At 43.4% G+C, this 18385-nt stretch overlaps 1 protein-coding gene across 5 annotated transcripts in view; it reads right to left on the reverse strand.

The window, feature by feature from the left end:
• Positions 1-938: 938 nt before the first annotated feature.
• DPY19L4 (dpy-19 like 4) overlaps positions 939-18385 on the reverse strand; it is a 65982-nt gene continuing 48535 nt past the window's right edge. For 4 of the 5 annotated variants that reach the window (XM_083451055.1, XM_083451056.1, XM_083451053.1 and 1 more), the window contains 13 exons: positions 17379-17502; positions 16241-16375; positions 15880-16011; positions 14541-14639; positions 14103-14176; positions 12430-12588; positions 10384-10503; positions 9722-9842; positions 8585-8641; positions 7889-7971; positions 7152-7284; positions 6399-6557; positions 939-4109 (listed from right to left, as the gene is read on the reverse strand). In XM_083451055.1, the coding sequence (XP_083307181.1) occupies positions 3945-4109; positions 6399-6557; positions 7152-7284; positions 7889-7971; positions 8585-8641; positions 9722-9842; positions 10384-10503; positions 12430-12588; positions 14103-14176; positions 14541-14639; positions 15880-16011; positions 16241-16375; positions 17379-17502 (1561 nt within the window). In that variant the 3' untranslated portion in view covers positions 939-3944. The remainder of the gene's footprint in view (positions 4110-6398; positions 6558-7151; positions 7285-7888; positions 7972-8584; positions 8642-9721; positions 9843-10383; positions 10504-12429; positions 12589-14102; positions 14177-14540; positions 14640-15879; positions 16012-16240; positions 16376-17378; positions 17503-18385) is intronic. The other variant, XR_014513884.1, reaches the window with a different exon arrangement.

The raw sequence follows: 18385 nt of genomic DNA on the forward strand, positions 1-18385 counted from the left end.
TCGCAGAAGCGATGACCAGTGGTTTTTGGGGTGTGGTGCCGCCCGCAAGGCAGGAGGAAAAGTCAGGGCAGACTTGAGACACGGGAAGGCGCGCCAGATGCCGCAGAAGAGGAGAAAGTTCAGCCAAGAGACGGGTCCGTAGGCCACCTTCCCCCGCCCCGCTGTCTCCTAGAACCAAGAGGGGCTTGAAGCGAAAAGCGCAGCAGCGCCTTCAGTGCAGAAGTCTCAGGTTATGGCTCAGGTTGCAGCAACTGCTCCATAGGGCCCGGACTATGTACCTTCCTGGAAGGAGAGTCAGTCACCTTTCATGGGAGTCCATTCCACTGTCAAACAGCTCTTATTGCCAGAAAGTTCTTCCTGGTGTTTAGTGGGAATCTCTTTTCTTGTTTCCAGTCCTACCCTCTGGAGCAGGAGAAAACATGCTTCCTCCATGTGACAGCCCTTTAGATACTTGAAGATGGCTATCATATCTTCTCTCAGTATCCTCTTTTCCAGGCTAAGCATACCCAGTTCCCTCAACTATTCCCTCCAAGGCTTGGTTTCCAGACCCTTAATCATCTTGGTTGCCCTCCTCTGCACACATTCTAGCTTGTCAATATCCTTCTTAAATTGTGGTGCCCAGAACTGGACACAGTACTCCAGGTGTGGTCTGACCAAGGCAGAATAGAGTGGTACTATTACTTCCCTTGATTAGGACACTATACTTCAGTTGATGCAGTCTAGAATAGCAGCAGCTTTTTCCGCTGCTTCATCACAATTACGTTAAGCTTGTGGTCTACTAAAACGCCTAGATCATTTTCACGTATATTACTGGCAATCCAGGTGTCCCCCATCTTATATTTGTGCAGCTAGTTCTTCCTGCTTAAGTGTAGAACCTGACATTTGTTCCTACTGAAATTCAACTGTGGATTTTAGAGATAAAAAGAATCAACAAAATATGCAGAGGTTAGAGTTTGTTTCTTTAATAAAAAAAGGTTTACAAGGCACATGTTCCAACTGGACTGCAACATTGACAGCAAGAGGTTTGAATGCTTTGTTTTTTTTAAAGGACTAGTTATTTCTCCATCCATTAGAACCATAACAGGTTATGCCCGAAAAGCACTTAATTAGAGTGATGCTTACAAACTTTCCAAATACTGCCTTCAAAGTCCTCAGGGAATGTTAGGAAAATGCTGCATTTTGCACAACTAATAAAAATAAAAATCAAGACCTCATCTACCTCCCACTTCTGGCTATTCAACAGCTAGCCCAATAACCAACATTAGATTTGCAGTTTTAATTTTTTTGCTACTTTTTTCTCTATAGGGAAAAAAAACACTATCATGGTTTGTGATGGTTTTATCTAACCAGAGGCCATGAGAGCCTCCTCCTCCCACAGCTGCAAATCTGATTTCCAAAGGTCCCACAACTCACAGAGAAAGCTTACAAAACAGAGCAATCCTACTGCACATTTGCGACAGGGAGAATAGCAGCTGTCCTCATCCATTGTCCCAAGATTTTGCCTAGGGCAGGGCAAGGGGTAGTTTTTTTCTTCTACCTTCCCATTGGCTACTGTGGGGAGGAATACCTGCTTGTTCCCACCATGTCCTGTTTCCCTCTTCTCTACAGGCATGCAGGGGACTTCCAGGTGGAGTACCTCCATCTCTATTAGCAAAGCGGCACTTTCCACCCCTTGTTGCTGTAATAAGTTTCTGGCTTGAGAGCTATCGGATTTCATTTCTCTTCAAGCATGAGGAGTGGGAACGGGTAAGCAACATCACTACTTAAAAATCAGGGGTAAGGGCTTATGCGCTGTATGCTCAAAACAACATATAAAACAAAATTTCAGGCTGGAAAACAAGCTCATCTTCAACTATGTGGACAAGCTTAAAGTTACTCAGCACTGGAGTAAATACTCCAAAGGAGCCCATTTCAGAAGCGGAGATATAACTGCATTTTGAGCAAGACTGTTAGGGCTGAAGTAATTCAGCCAGCGCAGAAGTGCAATAGTTAGGAGTGGAATTCATGAACATTAGAGACTACCATAGAGGTTCCTGGTTTACCTCCATTAATGATATTGTATTAGAGCTGGCCAGACATATTGATGTTACTGCATGACCTGCATCTATTTCCATGGAAGCCTCATAGAAATCAAAGGTGATTACACCACAGCAGTGCTTGGTGAAGGGAGGTGGAGTATTTGATGCCGGAAACATGTCAAAACGGGCAGCCCTTCAGTCAGTACAAAACAGTATTGAAACATAAATTCCCTTGCAGTAAATTTAAGGTAAGTGCATCTGATGCAATTTATTGCAGCATCAGAATTTTTTTTCAATGCAGAGGCATAATTGCATTTGTAAAGGAACACAGAGAATGACTGCGGCATTAAAACAAAACCTCACGGATACAGACATTGTCGAAGTGAATGCATCTCAAGGCTACTGTCATAAGGCATTTTATATCCAATCGCTCAGCAGTACAATATATACCCTCTCAGAAATCATAACACCAATATGATTTTAAGTTCTATGAGCTGGAGTTCTTCATAATGAATTCCTCTTCAAAAAATGTTTGACCTGCATAAAATAGGCAGCAATGAGTACCACACATAATGTGTGTAATAAAATATACACATACTAAATCTGCTTTGCCTGGTTATTCTCATGTTTGTGTACCTTGAATGAAAATGCCAACATCTGGAATTTCAGTTCTAGTCAGTGGATAGAAGGCTTTCCGTGAAGCACAGAAGGAATGCTCTCACAGCTTACACTTTAAAAAAACAAAACTCTTCAGGATTGTTGTTTTTGAAAGACCATAAATATCAAACTCAGAGGGATGGGGGGACACATACACACAGAAAAGGAAAGAAAATTACCAAGAACAACAGCATAAAATACGTGGAGAGAAATTGCTAAGGTCCCACAACAATATTTAAATTTTTTAAAACAACCCAAAATACAACCTGCTGTTATCAGCTTCTTCTTCAGTGTGTGGTTTTTAAAATCCAATTCGAGAAATAACTTTTAACAAGGCTATAAAACCAGATCAAAGTGATTAACCCCATCCATCATATTTAAGCAGACACACAGTTCTGCAAAGTGGCTGAAATCTGCAAAATGGTTAAGTCAAACCTCTCCAAGCCCTTTCCTGTTTAGGGACTAAATTGTATATTTGAAACAATTAGAAGGTCTCCATCATAATATTGGATGTATATTCCTAAAACACATCTACACATTTCAAAGAAAATGGGACACTGATTTCTTTTTTAAAGACATGTAATCCACTGTGTGCTACCTTCTTAGGATACAGTCTTTCAACAAACGTTGGGTAAAATTGTGCCCCATTGAAGATCAATGACAGATCTGCCAGAAAGCAGATCATAGCTAGCAACCATGATTAACAAGAATCAATCTCAGCCAAGCACTACCCTGTATACAACTCATACCCCACCCAACCCGAATAATTTCCAGCAATCTCCAAACCCTCCTGCTCCACTTCCATTCATTAAAAAAATATGGTGGGAACCTGTAGCTCCAAAAAGGACTGAATATCCTCCCACAACCCCAGATAAATATGCATAGCTTCAGGATCATGCCCAGAAGGTTTACACGTTCCTTTTTTTATATTTAACCATGTAAATAAAACTACTTAAAGGCAGCAGTTGCTATAAACAATGAAAAAAAGAAAATCAATGCACATTAAAATAAGGTTAAAACTGGAAAAGCTGGGAAGAGGTATTTTAAAATATGGAAGACAGCCCATATTCTACTCGCATGGCCTTGCAGCATCTCTCTCTTTCACTGTTCTGTAGTCTGTCTGCAGTATTCCAGTCAGGTACCGTTTTGCATGTTCTCAAGGATGTGTGTGTGTTTATACTGTATATGGGATATAAAAAAGTATGTTCATAAATGACCTCTTCCCATTTAGGAATTTTGCCAACTCAAGTCAGTCTTCAAAATGGCATCTCAGGACTGGAAGGATATCACAGTGTTGATTTTGTATACGTAATAGGATCTGTTCCAGTATACTCGAGTGAAGTAGTTCACATACGGAGAATAGTTCATTTTGATCTCCTGACAAAACCGTCCATATTTAGAGTAGCCATAGCTGTCATTTTCTTCATAATACACCTGGGGAGAAACAAGAAAAATGTGTATTTTAATTCAATGCACACAAAGGACTGACATTAACTGATTTTTAATTTCGCGATCTGAAACAACAACTAGTCTAGCTGTGCTGGAGAAAGAGAGAGAGGAACATTTCATTTGTAGAGCAACAATTCTTTCTAAAAGTATATTGTAGAATGTAGGAGCCACTCATTAACAGCATGGAATATATTATCCCATATGAGAAAATTCAATGCAAGCTACCTGTGTCATGTATGACCTAGTTGAGATTCCTGCATTGTAGGGGGATTGGACTAGATGACCCTTCCAACTCAATTATTCTATGATGAATAATATTCAAATAACCATATTCTGCCTGAAGTGATTATTAGCACTGAATGAAGTTACCCAGTCCTGCAGTAGCAACAAGTGAAATATATTTTATCATTAATCTGGATAAGGAAGAAATGAACAAAAAGAGTGTGCATTTAAAAAACACCTCTGACTCAGTCTAACCTATAAAAAAAAGATTTGACTTGATCGGCATGAGATTGGATCCATGTGTGTGGCTTTGGAGACATAATCGGTATCTAATTGATAAAGCATGAAAGACAGAAGAAAAGATGTCCAAAACAGAAATAGAAGTTTGTACACACCACTTCCTCACAAATTATTGAGTTACATTGAACCACAACGGCCCAGTCAAATCCCCTCTATTCAAGATTGGATCCAAAAGCTGACAGAATATGCTGAATTAGATGGTTTATCAGAAAAAATAAATAAATCAAAACAGGAATTTGTTTCTAAATGGGAAGTTTTTAAAGAATATCTGAAAAATAAATATAGTAGTTTAAATTCTGTTGCAGCATTCGAGGAACTTCAGTAATAGTTGTAAGGCAGATATAAGAAATTAGATTTAATGAGAATAAGTTTAATTATGAAAAAAATGTGTATTGGCAATAACTAATATGAATTTGAAGTATGGAATAGACGGGAGGTTGGGTCTTTAGTGTTAAGACCAATAGATGTTTTATTGTTTGCTAAGAATATTATGTGTCTATGGTTATTTTTGTAATTTGTGTATAATTTGGTATTTGTGGTGTTTTTTTTTCTTGTTGTATAAATAAAAAACTTTAAATAAAAAAAAGAAAAAAAAAGAACCACAACGGCCCAGTCAAGGTGGTGCTTGACCATTGCCTTTGAGGCCCTTGTACTCAGTGAATGCTGTTGTGTTGGTCAAATAGCTACTCCATACCTATAGAAAAAGAGTTATGACAGATCAGACCAAAGATCCATCAGACTTCTGGTAAGCCTTTAAGTAGGACATGAAGCCAATAGCTCTGCTTTGTTGAACCACATCCCTGTGGCTATTAGATGTTGATAAACCCATCTTCCCTGAATTTGTCTAATTCCCTTCTAAAGCCACCTACACCAGTGGCCAGCAACACATATTGTGGCAGGAAACTCTAGGTATATAAACATGGTTTGAGGGTGTAATGAGTGAAATCAGAAAGAAATGAAATACATAAAAGTACAGTTTGTTATAATTACATTCTTAACAGTGGCCGTTAAAAGAAAAGTAGTTGCGTTGAAGATAACAGACACTCTGGCATGGGTAATCCAATTAACCCACAAAGTGTGACATAAATCCATTGTGCCAATTTAGTCCCCAAGTAATAGCACCGAATGAATTTTAATTCTGCAATTTCACATTGCAGTCTCCCTCTGACGTTTCATTTTCCTAACACTTAACGCGTCTGATGAAGTGGACAGCAGTTCATGAAATCTTTTCTGTTACAAACTGGTTAGTCTTTCGCTCGTGTTTTTGCTGCAAGAGACTAACAGAGTTAACCCTATGGAAATTAGGCACTTGTGTAAGTGAAGAAACAGGCTGAAATCCTATAGACACATTTGTAAGTGAGTAGTACTGAATACAGTGGGACTTCCTTCTAACAAGCAAGCAAACGCTGTCAGCAAACTTTTTCAGCAGGGGGCCGCTCCACTGTCCCTCAGACCTTGTGGGAGGCCAGACTATATTTTTTGGGGGAAAATGAACGAATTCCTATGCCCCACAAATAACCCAGAGATGCATTTTAAATAAAAGGGCACATTCTACTTATGTAAAAACACGCTGATTTCCGGAGCGTCCGTGGGCCGGATTTAGAAAGCGATTGGGCCAGATCCGGCCCCCAGGCCTTAGTTTGCCTACCCATGGCTTAAACTGAAGGTAGTACAAAGCCCTCCAGGAAACTTTATGCCTTCTAAAAGGAAACTTGAAAAAGAATTTTGACAGAAGCTCGAGGTGCTACTTACATGGCCGTTGGCAATATCCAGTAAGTCTTTGACCCGGCATCCCCTCACAGGCCCCACCTCATTGCAAATGGAATCCTCTATAACCAGATAGGTGGCTTTGTATGACGTGAGTATCTTGTAAATATCTTCAGCTGATCTTTTGGAATAGATCTGAAAAATCTGTAGGATTCAAATGTGCAATCAAAATTTAAAAACCTTATTCATTAATTATTGGGGGGGGGGGAATACAATTCTAATGCAAGAATTTTAAACGACTTTTCATCATGTGTCGAACAAAAGCAGTCACCCTCAAGAATCCTTCCCTATAGGGGTGAAACGGCTGATCAACTTCTGCATTGGAACTAGAGGCAAAAAAATATAGACTGAACTCCACAGAGATATTTGGGTCAGAGCCACTAAGACCAGCAAACAAAGGGTGCAATCGAGTGTAAATTAGGCACATGGTAAAAATCAGTGAGTTTTACTCCTGAATCCTACACAGACTTACGCCAGACCCCATTGAGTTAAATGGTTTTTATTTCCACTTGGAAGAATCCTCAGCAACAATAATACAGTGTGGAGTTTAAATTTCTGTTGATTTCAGTGAACTTAACTTTCTAAGCTTGCATTTCAAAATACATGAGCAAGTTTCAGCTTCCATTTCCTGCCCGTGGAATGGGAATAACAGCAACATTATCCCCAGCTAAAGATTTTGAAGTACACTACAAAACATGAAACGCCCTTTAAAAACAGTACAAAGCAAAGATGACTCACATTCTCATTCCTCTTTTGCAGGTCCTCCTCATTATACAGGGGCAGATTGGTCACCATCCAGCCAGTGCACAACTTGATCGTGCCCATCAGCTGCGGACTGCCGGCAAACACAGCAGCGATAGGAGCCTGTCTTCTGGGGGGGGGGGAGAAAAACCATGTCCTCACTTATGTAATTCTATAAAATTATATAGTACAGCCTGAAAATGCTCCTGGGACCTGGCTGTGCTTCCACATAGCAGCCACGGCCAGGGGTGCTCTTGCACAGATTAAGACTGCAGTGTTCCTAGAGAGGGTGTATTGGGCCACAGTCCCTTTAGTTCCATGAGGATTGGAGTATGATAAGGCACTCTGTGTGTAGCTGCCTCTGAAAAGTATTTGGACACTTCAGCTGGTGCAAAATGCAGCAGTGAAGGCAAGGCCAGTCTAAGACATTTAGCTGTCTGAGGCAAAAGACAGATGGTGCTTCAACACATCACACCACTCCAGGCTGCGCAATAGAGGAATCGACAAGAACGGGGTCCTGTGAGTTAAAACACACACATTCAATTCACCAAGGTTTCTTCAACCGGGCAACAGTCCCGAGTGCAAACCCAAAAAGCTGAGTGGCAAGGCCACATGGAGCTTGGCTAGAAGCATGTGCGAGGGAAACAACTGCTGCACTGGCTGCAGCTTAGGTTACAAAAAATATCCTGTGCTAAGGAGGAACACCAAAAAGTACGGAAAACGGGATGGCTTACTTGATCCAGGTCATGAGTCCGACTGTGTCAGGGTCATAAAACTCCTGCAGTTCTGAAAGTTCTGCCATTATCCTAGGAAAAAACTAAAAGGAAGCACCAAGGCTATGAACTGTGGGAAAACAAATTACAGAACTTTAAATAATGCAGGGGAGCAAACTAAAAACCACCTTTCTAGCTTTACTATCAAATCGCAGCAGCATCAATGCTCAAGAGCCCTTTGCTACACTATTAGGCTAGCTTCCATCAGAGTGGACAGAATCCATTTTATTCTTCATAATGCGTTAGTAAAAGAAAAAAGGAATCCCTTTGACTCAAATACTCCCAACAAAATTATCTGCAATTTATTAATAAAATGTTTTGTTAATATAAAGCGTTCGTTTTTCTTAAGAGTTCCTCATCACTGGGCTAGATTCATTTTCATTTCTATTTATTTACTTTAGAAAAACAACCAGGCCTGCATTTGAGACTCACAGTGCTATCTAGTGGCCATACACTTTTGCTGCTGCCATTTTAGCTGTTAATTTCTGGCCAAGGAGATATGTTGGAAAAGCCTATCTCAAAACACAGCAATATATGGAGAATTTGGAGCATGAAAATGAACTACCTGCTCACCCTTGTCAAGTCCCCTTCAACCAATACTCCAACTGGATAATGCTGACTGCTGTTAGTAATAATGGGAGCGTCGTATTATCTTACCTCTTTCCACAAGCTGAAGCCTATGATAGCTGGAACTGCCATACTCAGGATAAGAGCCTGAAATATCAATCAGACACACCATAAAAGATTTGCTCTTTTAAGCGCTCAACTATGCAAGCACAGATACCTTCTTATCACTACAGTTCACTCATTGGGACTGCAGTAATATACACACATTTGCATGGAGGGAAGTCCCATTGGATTCAATGGGACTTACCGTATTTTTCGCCCTATAGGACGCACTTTTTCCCCTCCAAAAATGAAGGGGAAATGTGTGTGCGTCCTATGGGGCGAATGCAGGCTTCGCGCACTTCTCCGCAAACAGCGGGAGCCCAGCGCTGGGCTCCCGCTGCTTGCGGAGAGTTGCCTGCATGCTGAAGCCTGCGCGCGCTGAGCTCAGCGCGTCCAGGCTTCGCGGACCTCTCCGCAAGCAGTGGGAGCCAGCGCTGGGCTCCCACGGCTTGCAGAGAGCTGCCTGTTTGGGGGCTGGGGTCGGGGGAAGCTCAGGCTTCCCCAACCCCGCGCCTGGGGGGGAAATAATCTTTTCCTTTTATTTCCCCCCCAAAAAACTAGGTGCGCCCTATAGGGCGAAAAATACAGTACCTTGAGTAGGCGTGTACAGGATTGCACTGAAAAGTTCTAAATAATACAGTGGTACCTCAGTCTATGAACAGCCCTGTTAATGAACTATTTGGTAAACGAACTCCGCAAAACCAGAAGTAGGTGTTCTGGTTACCGAACTTTGCCTGGGAAGATGAACTGTAGAAGGGCACCAGCAGCAGGAGGCCTCAGTAGGGAAAGTGCACCTCGGTTTAAGAATACTTTGGTGTAAGAACAGACTTCCGGAACGAATTAAGTTCGTAAACCGAGGTACTACTGTACTGTCGGTTAATCAGCTTAACAAAGCAATCCTATACTTACATTATGCCAGGACCAGAGATAGTTGTCATAGAACAGGCACTGTATCCAGTGCGCAGGGTTCCTGATCATTGGGGATGACTGAAAGCAGATTCAGCTGCACATGCTTATCATTCCCCTTCAGGCTTTCTCCCCCTTGCAGTGGGGGAAAGGTTGCGGGTGGAGATGGCATGCACACAGCTCCTCCATGGATACAATTAACTAGAACTAGGAACTCACCAGCAAAATAGGGTGCACAGCCTTCAGTCGGAGCCACTTGAATAGAGTCATCCAGAGCTCCGGAGAGCAGACGCCAAACGCAGCAATCATGCAAACATAGGGAGTCCACACGTACTTCATTCTAGAAAACGAACACGCAAATCCATAAAGAGGTGAGTTCCTAGATACATTGTACAGCATCCAATCCCACTACCATCTCTGAGTGCCTTCGCGAAAAGCTTTGTAAACATCTAGAACTCAAAAAGACACCATTGAAGACTGCAAAGAAACCTACAGCAATTTCTCTGCATCCTCCAGCAAACTACTTCTATGTGGGCTTTCTTTAGACTCAAACCCATTTCTAAGCCTGTTTGAGGCATCCAAAATAGGCATTTGAAGCTGCTTTCATAGAATGGTACTTCCAGAGGGTGCAGGAGTACATAATGGTCCTTGCAGACCCATAAGAATCCTATTCAGTCATGCAATGTGAGGCTGCCCGAGGGGTCTTCTTGCCTCTATTTCCTAGGGTGCAGATAGCCCTATTCTGCAGTTAAAATCTGATTCTGCAACTGAAGCACATTTTGATCCAAGCACATATATCCATCCACACCCAGAAAGAAATGAAAGCAAGTTAAGAGTAATTCCTTGCCACTTCCAGGGAAAACAAACCTAGACAAACTCACCCTTCCATCATCATTGCAAGCAATCCCAGCGAAAGTGTGTGAAGTACATGGTACACCACCTCTGGCCTTTCTCCAATCCTCCCGCCCTCAAGGTTCGCTGTGTCAGTGACTGGTTCACCACTGCAGCATGTGGAAGACAAAGAAAAACTACAGAGTCCGTTGACAACTAAGCAGTCCATATCAAGCCCTGAGATGGGGCTCTTCCTTATGCTCATTTGTCAGAAGTAAGCTTGCATTAAATCACACCATGCAAGTTGAAGTTAACATTTTTTTTTAGCAAGAACACGATCTGCAAAGATTTGGCAGAGCGTCAGACCTATTGAGCACAGCAGCCCACAGCTGTTAAGTCTTGCCCCATGGATCAGATGCCGAGACTGAAAGTCCCTCCTCTCCAGGGTTTCCCCCAAGCAATCAATCAGAGACTGTTCCTGCATGAAGCCAACCTCTCCTCCGCCCTTTTCATACCTCTTCTGGTTCTGGGAGACTGGGGGGGGGAGGGGAGCTTGTCACAGCAGGAGGGGGAGGCACCTGTGACTCTTCACCAGCCGGTCAGGCTGCCAGAAAAGCCCCTCCGTCTTTTGTCCGACGTTGTAAGCGGAACCAGGCACAGTGCTTGCAGCAATTAACTTTTTTGCTCAGTAACCAATGAGTCAGCACACAGCACACTCATCAGATAAGCACATCAGCTGCAGAAGCTAAAGTTCTGTCTTCTCTCCCCCTTATTTATACCTCCCTCCTCCTTACATTTTTTCGCTGCAACTCAACTTTTCTTAATTGTTGTAGCCTTTTCTCAAATTAATTCCTTAATTCCTGCACTGAGAGTTGGGGAGGGGAAGGAACTGAACCGGGACTGTATTGCAGAGAAGACATAGTCCCTGCTCCTTCTCTATCCATGTCTGTGGCTACCTCAATTCACCCTCATTCTCTGCTGATGATTTCTCCCTGCCCCACAAGTCTGAAACCTGGTTCAAAGTCCCCTTCCCCCTCAGGTACCTCCTGATCTACTGGCTGCCACCACTCTTCCTCGTCCAGCCAATCCCTGACCCAGCCTGACTCATCTCTGCCTCTTGGCCTCCCACTCTCAGATGTCAGCGTCTGCCTCTGATTCTGGACTTCTCTCTGCCACAGACTCTCCCTGCTCACGAAACCCTGTTACCTCTTCAGCTTTGACACCTCCTCTTCCCAGTCTCCCCCCTCTTCTCTGACCGCTCATTGTTGCCCCACCGCTCCTCTTTGGACTCTGAGCCTTCTTTCCCTTGGGGGTTCCTCAGGTGGTTCCTCCCACCATTCTTCCAACCAGCCCATGATATCAACTAAGACCCTTACAATAACCCAAGAACAGACCTCTTAAGTTCCCCCTCCTCTTGGAATATTCCCCCCAGCCCCGCCACCAACCCTTTTTGCAGCAGTATCTTTATTCAGCACAGCCGCTGCTTACCCCAAACCAGCTACGATTAAAACATTAAACATATCCAATATGACAATTTCAATCTCTTTCAGCTCAGTCTTTGAGCAGATTCACACAGCCTCCAGTGCTGAAGCACTCTAGGCATGATGGTGGGGCAGTGAACTTACGTCACCACCATAATGTCGCCATCCTTAGCCAACCTGATGTCCTCCAGCTCATGCCGGCTGGGGCTGATGGGAGTTGTAGTCAGAAACCTCCGAGGGCACCAGGGTTAGCTAAGGGTGGTATATAGTTTATGTCATGTACAGCACATACTTGCCTACAATCACACCTCTACATGCAACAGCTCAGATTTATACTGCTATTCTACATAATTTTTTCACATGGAAATACAGAATGCAATTCTGTATGCAGAATTCAAATGCACACAGATATGCAGGCATCATATATTATGTTACATGCAAAGGAAGGGGAAGTTATATGTACTACCTCAAATACAGTCTTTTCCTGCTTGGAAGTTCTTGTACTGCAGCTGATGTTTGCTGTATAAGGTATTTCCATTACATGCAGCGACTAACACTTAAGTTCATAAACAAGCTACGGACCATGCGGTTGAGAACAGAGAGAAGTTACCTTACCTAATTCTCCTGATGGTGGCCTGGCCAACAGACACGAGGCAAATGATTAGCACTAAAATGTAGAAAGGCAATAGTGAGGACTGAGTGAGTCGCAGAAAGAAGTCTTGGGATGGTGTCTGAAGGGACTCTTGACAAAGCAGCCAGTTGATTGTGAAGTTCCTATAAATTGCAAAGGGGGAGCAGTCATGAGCTTAGCCAGTCAGTATAAGCCCTATCAATTGCATTTTCTAATACAGTGGTGCCCCGCAAGACGAATGCCTCGCAAGACGGAAAACCCACTAGACGAAAGGGTTTTCCGTTTTGGAGGTGCTTCGCAGGACAAATTTCTCTATGGGCTTGCTTCGCAAGACGAAAATGTCTTGCGATTCCTGGGGGTTTTTTTTCCGCTCCCCACCCCCTTTTTCTAAGGCACTAAGCTGCTAATAGCCTTTTAGCAGCTAATCCGCTAATCCCTTAAGCCTTTAATAGCCGCTAATAGCCGCTAAACCGCTAATAGCGCTAATCCGCTAATGGGCTTGCTTCGCAAGACGAAAAAACCGCTAGACGAAGAGACTCACGGAATGGATTCTTTTCGTCTTGCGAGGCACCACTGTATAGGTAATCACCCAGTTGCTGGATCAGACCAAAGACTTGTCTGCTCCAACACTTTGCTCCCACAGTGGCCAATCAGATGTCTATGGGAAGCCCAGAAGCAAGGGCAGTGCTGCTTTCTAGGCAGAATGGCTCCGCGGGTGCTTTTGCACCATGCCAATCTTATCTGGTGCTCCTGCCACGGTGCCTGCCTCCCCTTCTCCCAGTTAAGTGGCAGCAACCCTGTTGCTGGGAAGCTAGGGCTGCAGCTCCACCCTACTGGGTGACCTGCTTCTCCCCACAAGCAGGACATGAGCTCAATTGCACTTTTCTGCCCATGACCCTCAGCAACAGGTATGTAGAGCCATACTGCCTCTGATTCCAGAGGTGGCAGACAGCAGCTACGTTGGCTTTATCCTCCATATGCTCTTCTAAACCCCTGTTAAAGCTGTTCACCAAATTGCTGGCGTTCACCAAATCCTGTGGTAGTGAACTCCATAGCTTAGTGTGTTGTGTGAAAAAGCACTTCCTTCTGTTTGGAACAGCTATCGTTCAACTCCATTGGATTACCCCAGCTTCTAGCATCATGAGAGGAAGAAAAAACTCTGTCCACTTTCTCCAAATGCCATGCAGAATTTTACGCACCTCTATCATGTCTCCATTCCCTTCCCTTGCTTTTTACAGAGCTCCAAATGCTATAATCTTTCCAGTTGCTCCAGCCCATTGTGACTGCCTTTTTCTGCACTTTTTAAAGCTCGACAATATCCCTTTAGAACTGCAGCAACCAGAACAGTATACAGTTTTCCAAATGTAGTCGCATTACAGTATAGGCAGCTTTATTTTCAAATGATTCCCAACACTGAATTTGTCTTTCACAACAGCTGCACATTGGGCTGGCATTTTCATCAACCTTCCCTAAGATACTGAAAATCAAGTAATAACAAGTACTCCCCCCCCGTCTCAGTGTGTAAAGCTCTGCTAGTGATCCTGAACAGCTGCCACTGGGTTAGAGCTGATAAGATTCTCAAACAGACGCTATGCTCTCCTCCAGTGATCGTAATGTACAACTCCTTGCATTTTACAAAATATCACTTCAGACTTACTTAGTAATGTTTAAACCCAATTTTACTTCAAGCACTTTCATTAAATGTTCATTTTCTTTATGGGGAATAAAAGTCTGCAAAACAAACAGAAAGGAAATTGTGTGTTGGCACCACACTTTTGAGACAGACCGTTGCTACATCTGACAAACATTTGCAACCGCGAGAGATAAACAATCTTTCAGTTAGCAGCATCACATTTTCTACTGGAAGATTTTTTTAAAAACAAAAAAAAACTTAGCCATGTTGAGTGTTTCAAAAGATGGGTTAATTCTTTACCAGTTCTATCCATTACCTTTTTCCATTAGAAAAAGAAAAAGCACAGCAGGAAGAGGAATTTCAAGATTATTATTATTTCCCTAGGCAACTAACATCCAAAAACAAACAAATGCTTTCATTACCCTGTATGATTAATTTAAAAAAATAAAAATAAAATCTTACCTTCACTACAAAATTCAAAGTCACTGTTATTGTGAATACCAAATAAAAGTAAATGACTTTCAGCATCCTTGAAAGAAGCGTTCCCTTTTTTGTATTCATCTAAAAAACAGACAAGGAAGTATTAACTTTACAGAAGAAGAGGAGTTTGGATTTGATATCCTGCTTTATCACTACCCTAAGGAATCTCAAAGCGGCTAACAATCTCTTTCCCCTTCCTCCCCCACAACAAACACTCTGTGAGGTGAGTGGGGCTGAGAGACTTCAAAGAAGTGTGACTAGCCCAAGGTCACCCAGCAGCTGCATGTGGAGGAGCGGAGACGTGAACCCGGTTCACCAGATTACGAGTCTACCGTTCTTAACCACCACAGCACACTGGCTCTTATAGAGGAGGGAGACAGGGAACATCAGGCCTGTGGGTCAAATGGAGCGCTCCATGCCTCTCAGAACCCACTCAGGCCACGTCCGCCCCCTACTTCCTAAACCATGGCCCTCGCCTGCCCTTCTCTACACTCTCCCCAAGCGCTTCTGCCTGACTGGAATGTGTCCCTGACCTCGCTTGCCTGCACGGAGAGATGTGTTGTGCTACAGAACACTATGCCCTTTTCATGGCTGGGATGCATCCTACTTAGGTTGCTCCACCCACTTTTGCCTCAGACCCCACCCACTTTGGGCCTTTCATGCCCCACATGCAGAGATGTCAAGAGTTAGAAGAAACAAGGGTTGCTCAGTAGCGCCAGGCCTAATGACCACAGCAACTCTTCTGAATGTCCCTGCCTTCCCACAGCTGCCTAAGTCTCCTCCTTTCCCGGGTCTTTCCCAAGCCATCTGAGACTATGCCGGCATGCCTGCCTTTACTCCTTTCACTTCATACCTCTCCTGGTTCTGGAAGACCAAAGGGGAGGGGAGCTTGTCGCAGCCGGAGGTGGAACCATCCTGGCTTCTTCACCAGCCTGATACATCTCCGCCTCTTGGCCTCTTGCTTCTGATTCTGGACTTCTCTCTGCCACAAGCTCTTACTGCTCACTAAATCCTGTTACCTCTTCAGCTTCTGACACCTCCTTCTCCCAGTCTGCTCCCTCTTCTCCCTCTGACCACTCTTTGTTGTCCCAACACCAATCCCTGGGCTCTGGGCTTTTTTCCCTTGGGGGTTCCCCGGCTGGTTCCTCCCACCATTCCACTGTATCCAGCCCGTCCATGACAAAGAGACCATGGAAGATTGTCCATGGTGGAACACAGACCTCAGGTTTTAAAAAGATTCACTACCTCTGCTAGAGAGAAAGAGAAAAAGAACAGCAGTACAGGCAGAGCTAAAACCACCAAATGATTTCCCAATTATTACCTGGAGGTATTTTGCCAGCAGCACCGCTGCAACAAGGCTGAGGAGTGGAGACACTAACAGAGCTGGATTCTCAAACTGTAACATGTATCCCAGAAAGAGAGAAAAGAGGTAGACCTTATACACTTCATGTACCTGCGGAAGGGAAAAGCAAAAAGGTATTGACCCTCAAGGCAACAAGCGATCACGGCTGCAAGAAACAACCACCCTCTATATTTAAACTTTTTCTGCCCGCCTTTTATCTGTGCCTGTTAGCAGAATGAACAGTTCACGGGCTTAGAAGGCAGGCAAAAGGAGAGGGGAAGAGCAACAAGCTAGCAATTAAACTGGCATTAAAATTGGTAAGTTTCAAGTGCCAAAATACCTTCTCTGTCTGCGTGAAACCCACAGTGTCCAACAAGAAGAGAGACACAGCCTGGACAAACAGCAGATAGTGACTGTACTCCCACATCATCATGAAAGTGTAGGTTGAAGCACTCACCAACAGGTAGCAAAACCTCTGGGGGAATTGAAAGGGAAGACATCTTAATCACCATGTACTTATTTTCATACAAAGCAAGATTGGAAAAAATATATAGTATCAGTAAATGGCATTCCGTCTTAAAACGTACAATCCTGCATAACTCTTGAATGCATTTTTATTCTTAATATGATAGTAGCAAGAAGAAGAGGCCTTAACAGTTCTGGAAAATGAAATTTTTTTTGGTCCGTTACATTTTACCTTAGGCAAAACCATCTCATTTTTTAAAGCAGGGTTGGGGCACCCTTTCCAGCCAAAAGGCTGCATTTGCCTCTGGGCAATTTCCCGTTGGCCACATGGCAGTGCTGGATTGGGCCAGGGGAGTGGGCGGAGCAATTCATGTAAATTTAAACCTTCGTATGGTATGTACAGGGACACAGGTGGCGCTGTGGGTTAAACCACAGAGCCTAGGACTTGCCGATCAGAAGGTCGGCGGTTCGAATCCCCATGACGGGGTGAGCTCCCGTGGCTCGGCCCCTGCTTCTGCCAACCTAGCAGTGTGAAAGCACGTCAAAAGTGCAAGTAGATAAATAGGTACCGCTCCGGTGGGAAGGTAAACGGCGTTTCCATGAGCTGCTCTGGCCACATGACCCAAAGCTGTACGCCGGCTCCCTTGGCCAGTAAAGCGAGATGAGCGCCGCAACCCCCGAGTTGGCCACAACTGGACCTAATGGTCAGGGGTCCCTTTACCTTTACGGTATGAACGCTCCTCTCTTATCCTCCATCCACAGAAACAATAATGCATTATCTGGGTTTAAGGACACATGCCAGCCAGGCAAAAGTACTCAAGATGTGAAGGAATGCCAGTAGAAAGTGTGTTTATGGAGGGGATGTGGTCTGGGGAGAGTTCAGAGGGCCAAACACAGAAGCCTGCAGGGCCACATTCAGCCCCTGACCCGAAATGGTTTATTGGATCAAGGTTCTCAAATCTGATCAGCCTATTTATACTATTATATTTTGACTGAAAACGTCTTCATCTTACCTCAGCAGAAGGATTGATGTTGTTCTTTAAATAGCCAGTAAGAGCTGCAACTTGACAAGCAAAATATGGCAATGCCCAATTTTCTCTTGACGGGATAGAATAGTCTATTTTTGTGGTATCTGCCCTGGAAAACATACAGGGACAACCCATTAAAATATACAGGTTACTTTAGAACATAAATATAGGCTTGACTATTGCTCTTGACAGAAACAACATATCAGCAATAAAGCCTTAAGCGATTGGCAGTTTTGGAAGGGAAGTTATAAAAAATCCTCTGTGGTCAATGTAAATGTCCCTGCAAATCTGGAGAGGTAGAATCGATAACTGGTGTTCTTACGTATTGCTCCTTCTATCGTGATATGCATGGTTTTTATTGACCATTTTAAACGGAAATTCCCAGAGCGACAGGATGCATTTAATGCTATTTTTCTCCTTTCTGATGAGAACACATCCATCTCTTCCAGGATGGTTCAATATTGTGCTGCTGTGTGTAAAACTCTCCAGAGACTAATTTTAGCAAATTGATAATTTTGTTCTCTGTGCCGGGCATTTTATAGTACGACACTTATGGTTCTCTATTTTGTTTTGTTTGGTATTCTTTTATATATTCATTTGTATGACTTTTTTCTGAATATTAGTCACTGACCATAATGAAGAGCCTTGGAGTTTTTAGCGATTAGAACCTTTGGGGGTTTGATCATTAACAGCCTTGCTACTTAATCCTAGATGTCATTTTTCACTCTAACCCAACCTGGTGCCTTCTAGATTACAACACATATTGCGTCCAGGCAGCATGGCCAATAGGCTTGAACGGAGCTGCAGGCCTGGTTGGGAAAGACTGCCTTCTACAAATAGAAGCATACTCTAATGAAAGCAAGGACAATGAGCTTTTACAATAACATTTCAATTTCTAAATTTTAAACAGAAATACTGCAAAAGCAATGATCTATGCAATGGGTCCTTTCCCTCTCAGATGCATATCTTTGATTTTATAAACAACAAAACAG

This window comes from Podarcis tiliguerta (genome assembly GCF_965153285.1).
Source record: "Podarcis tiliguerta genome assembly, chromosome: 7".
Classification (NCBI taxonomy): domain Eukaryota; kingdom Metazoa; phylum Chordata; class Lepidosauria; order Squamata; family Lacertidae; genus Podarcis; species Podarcis tiliguerta.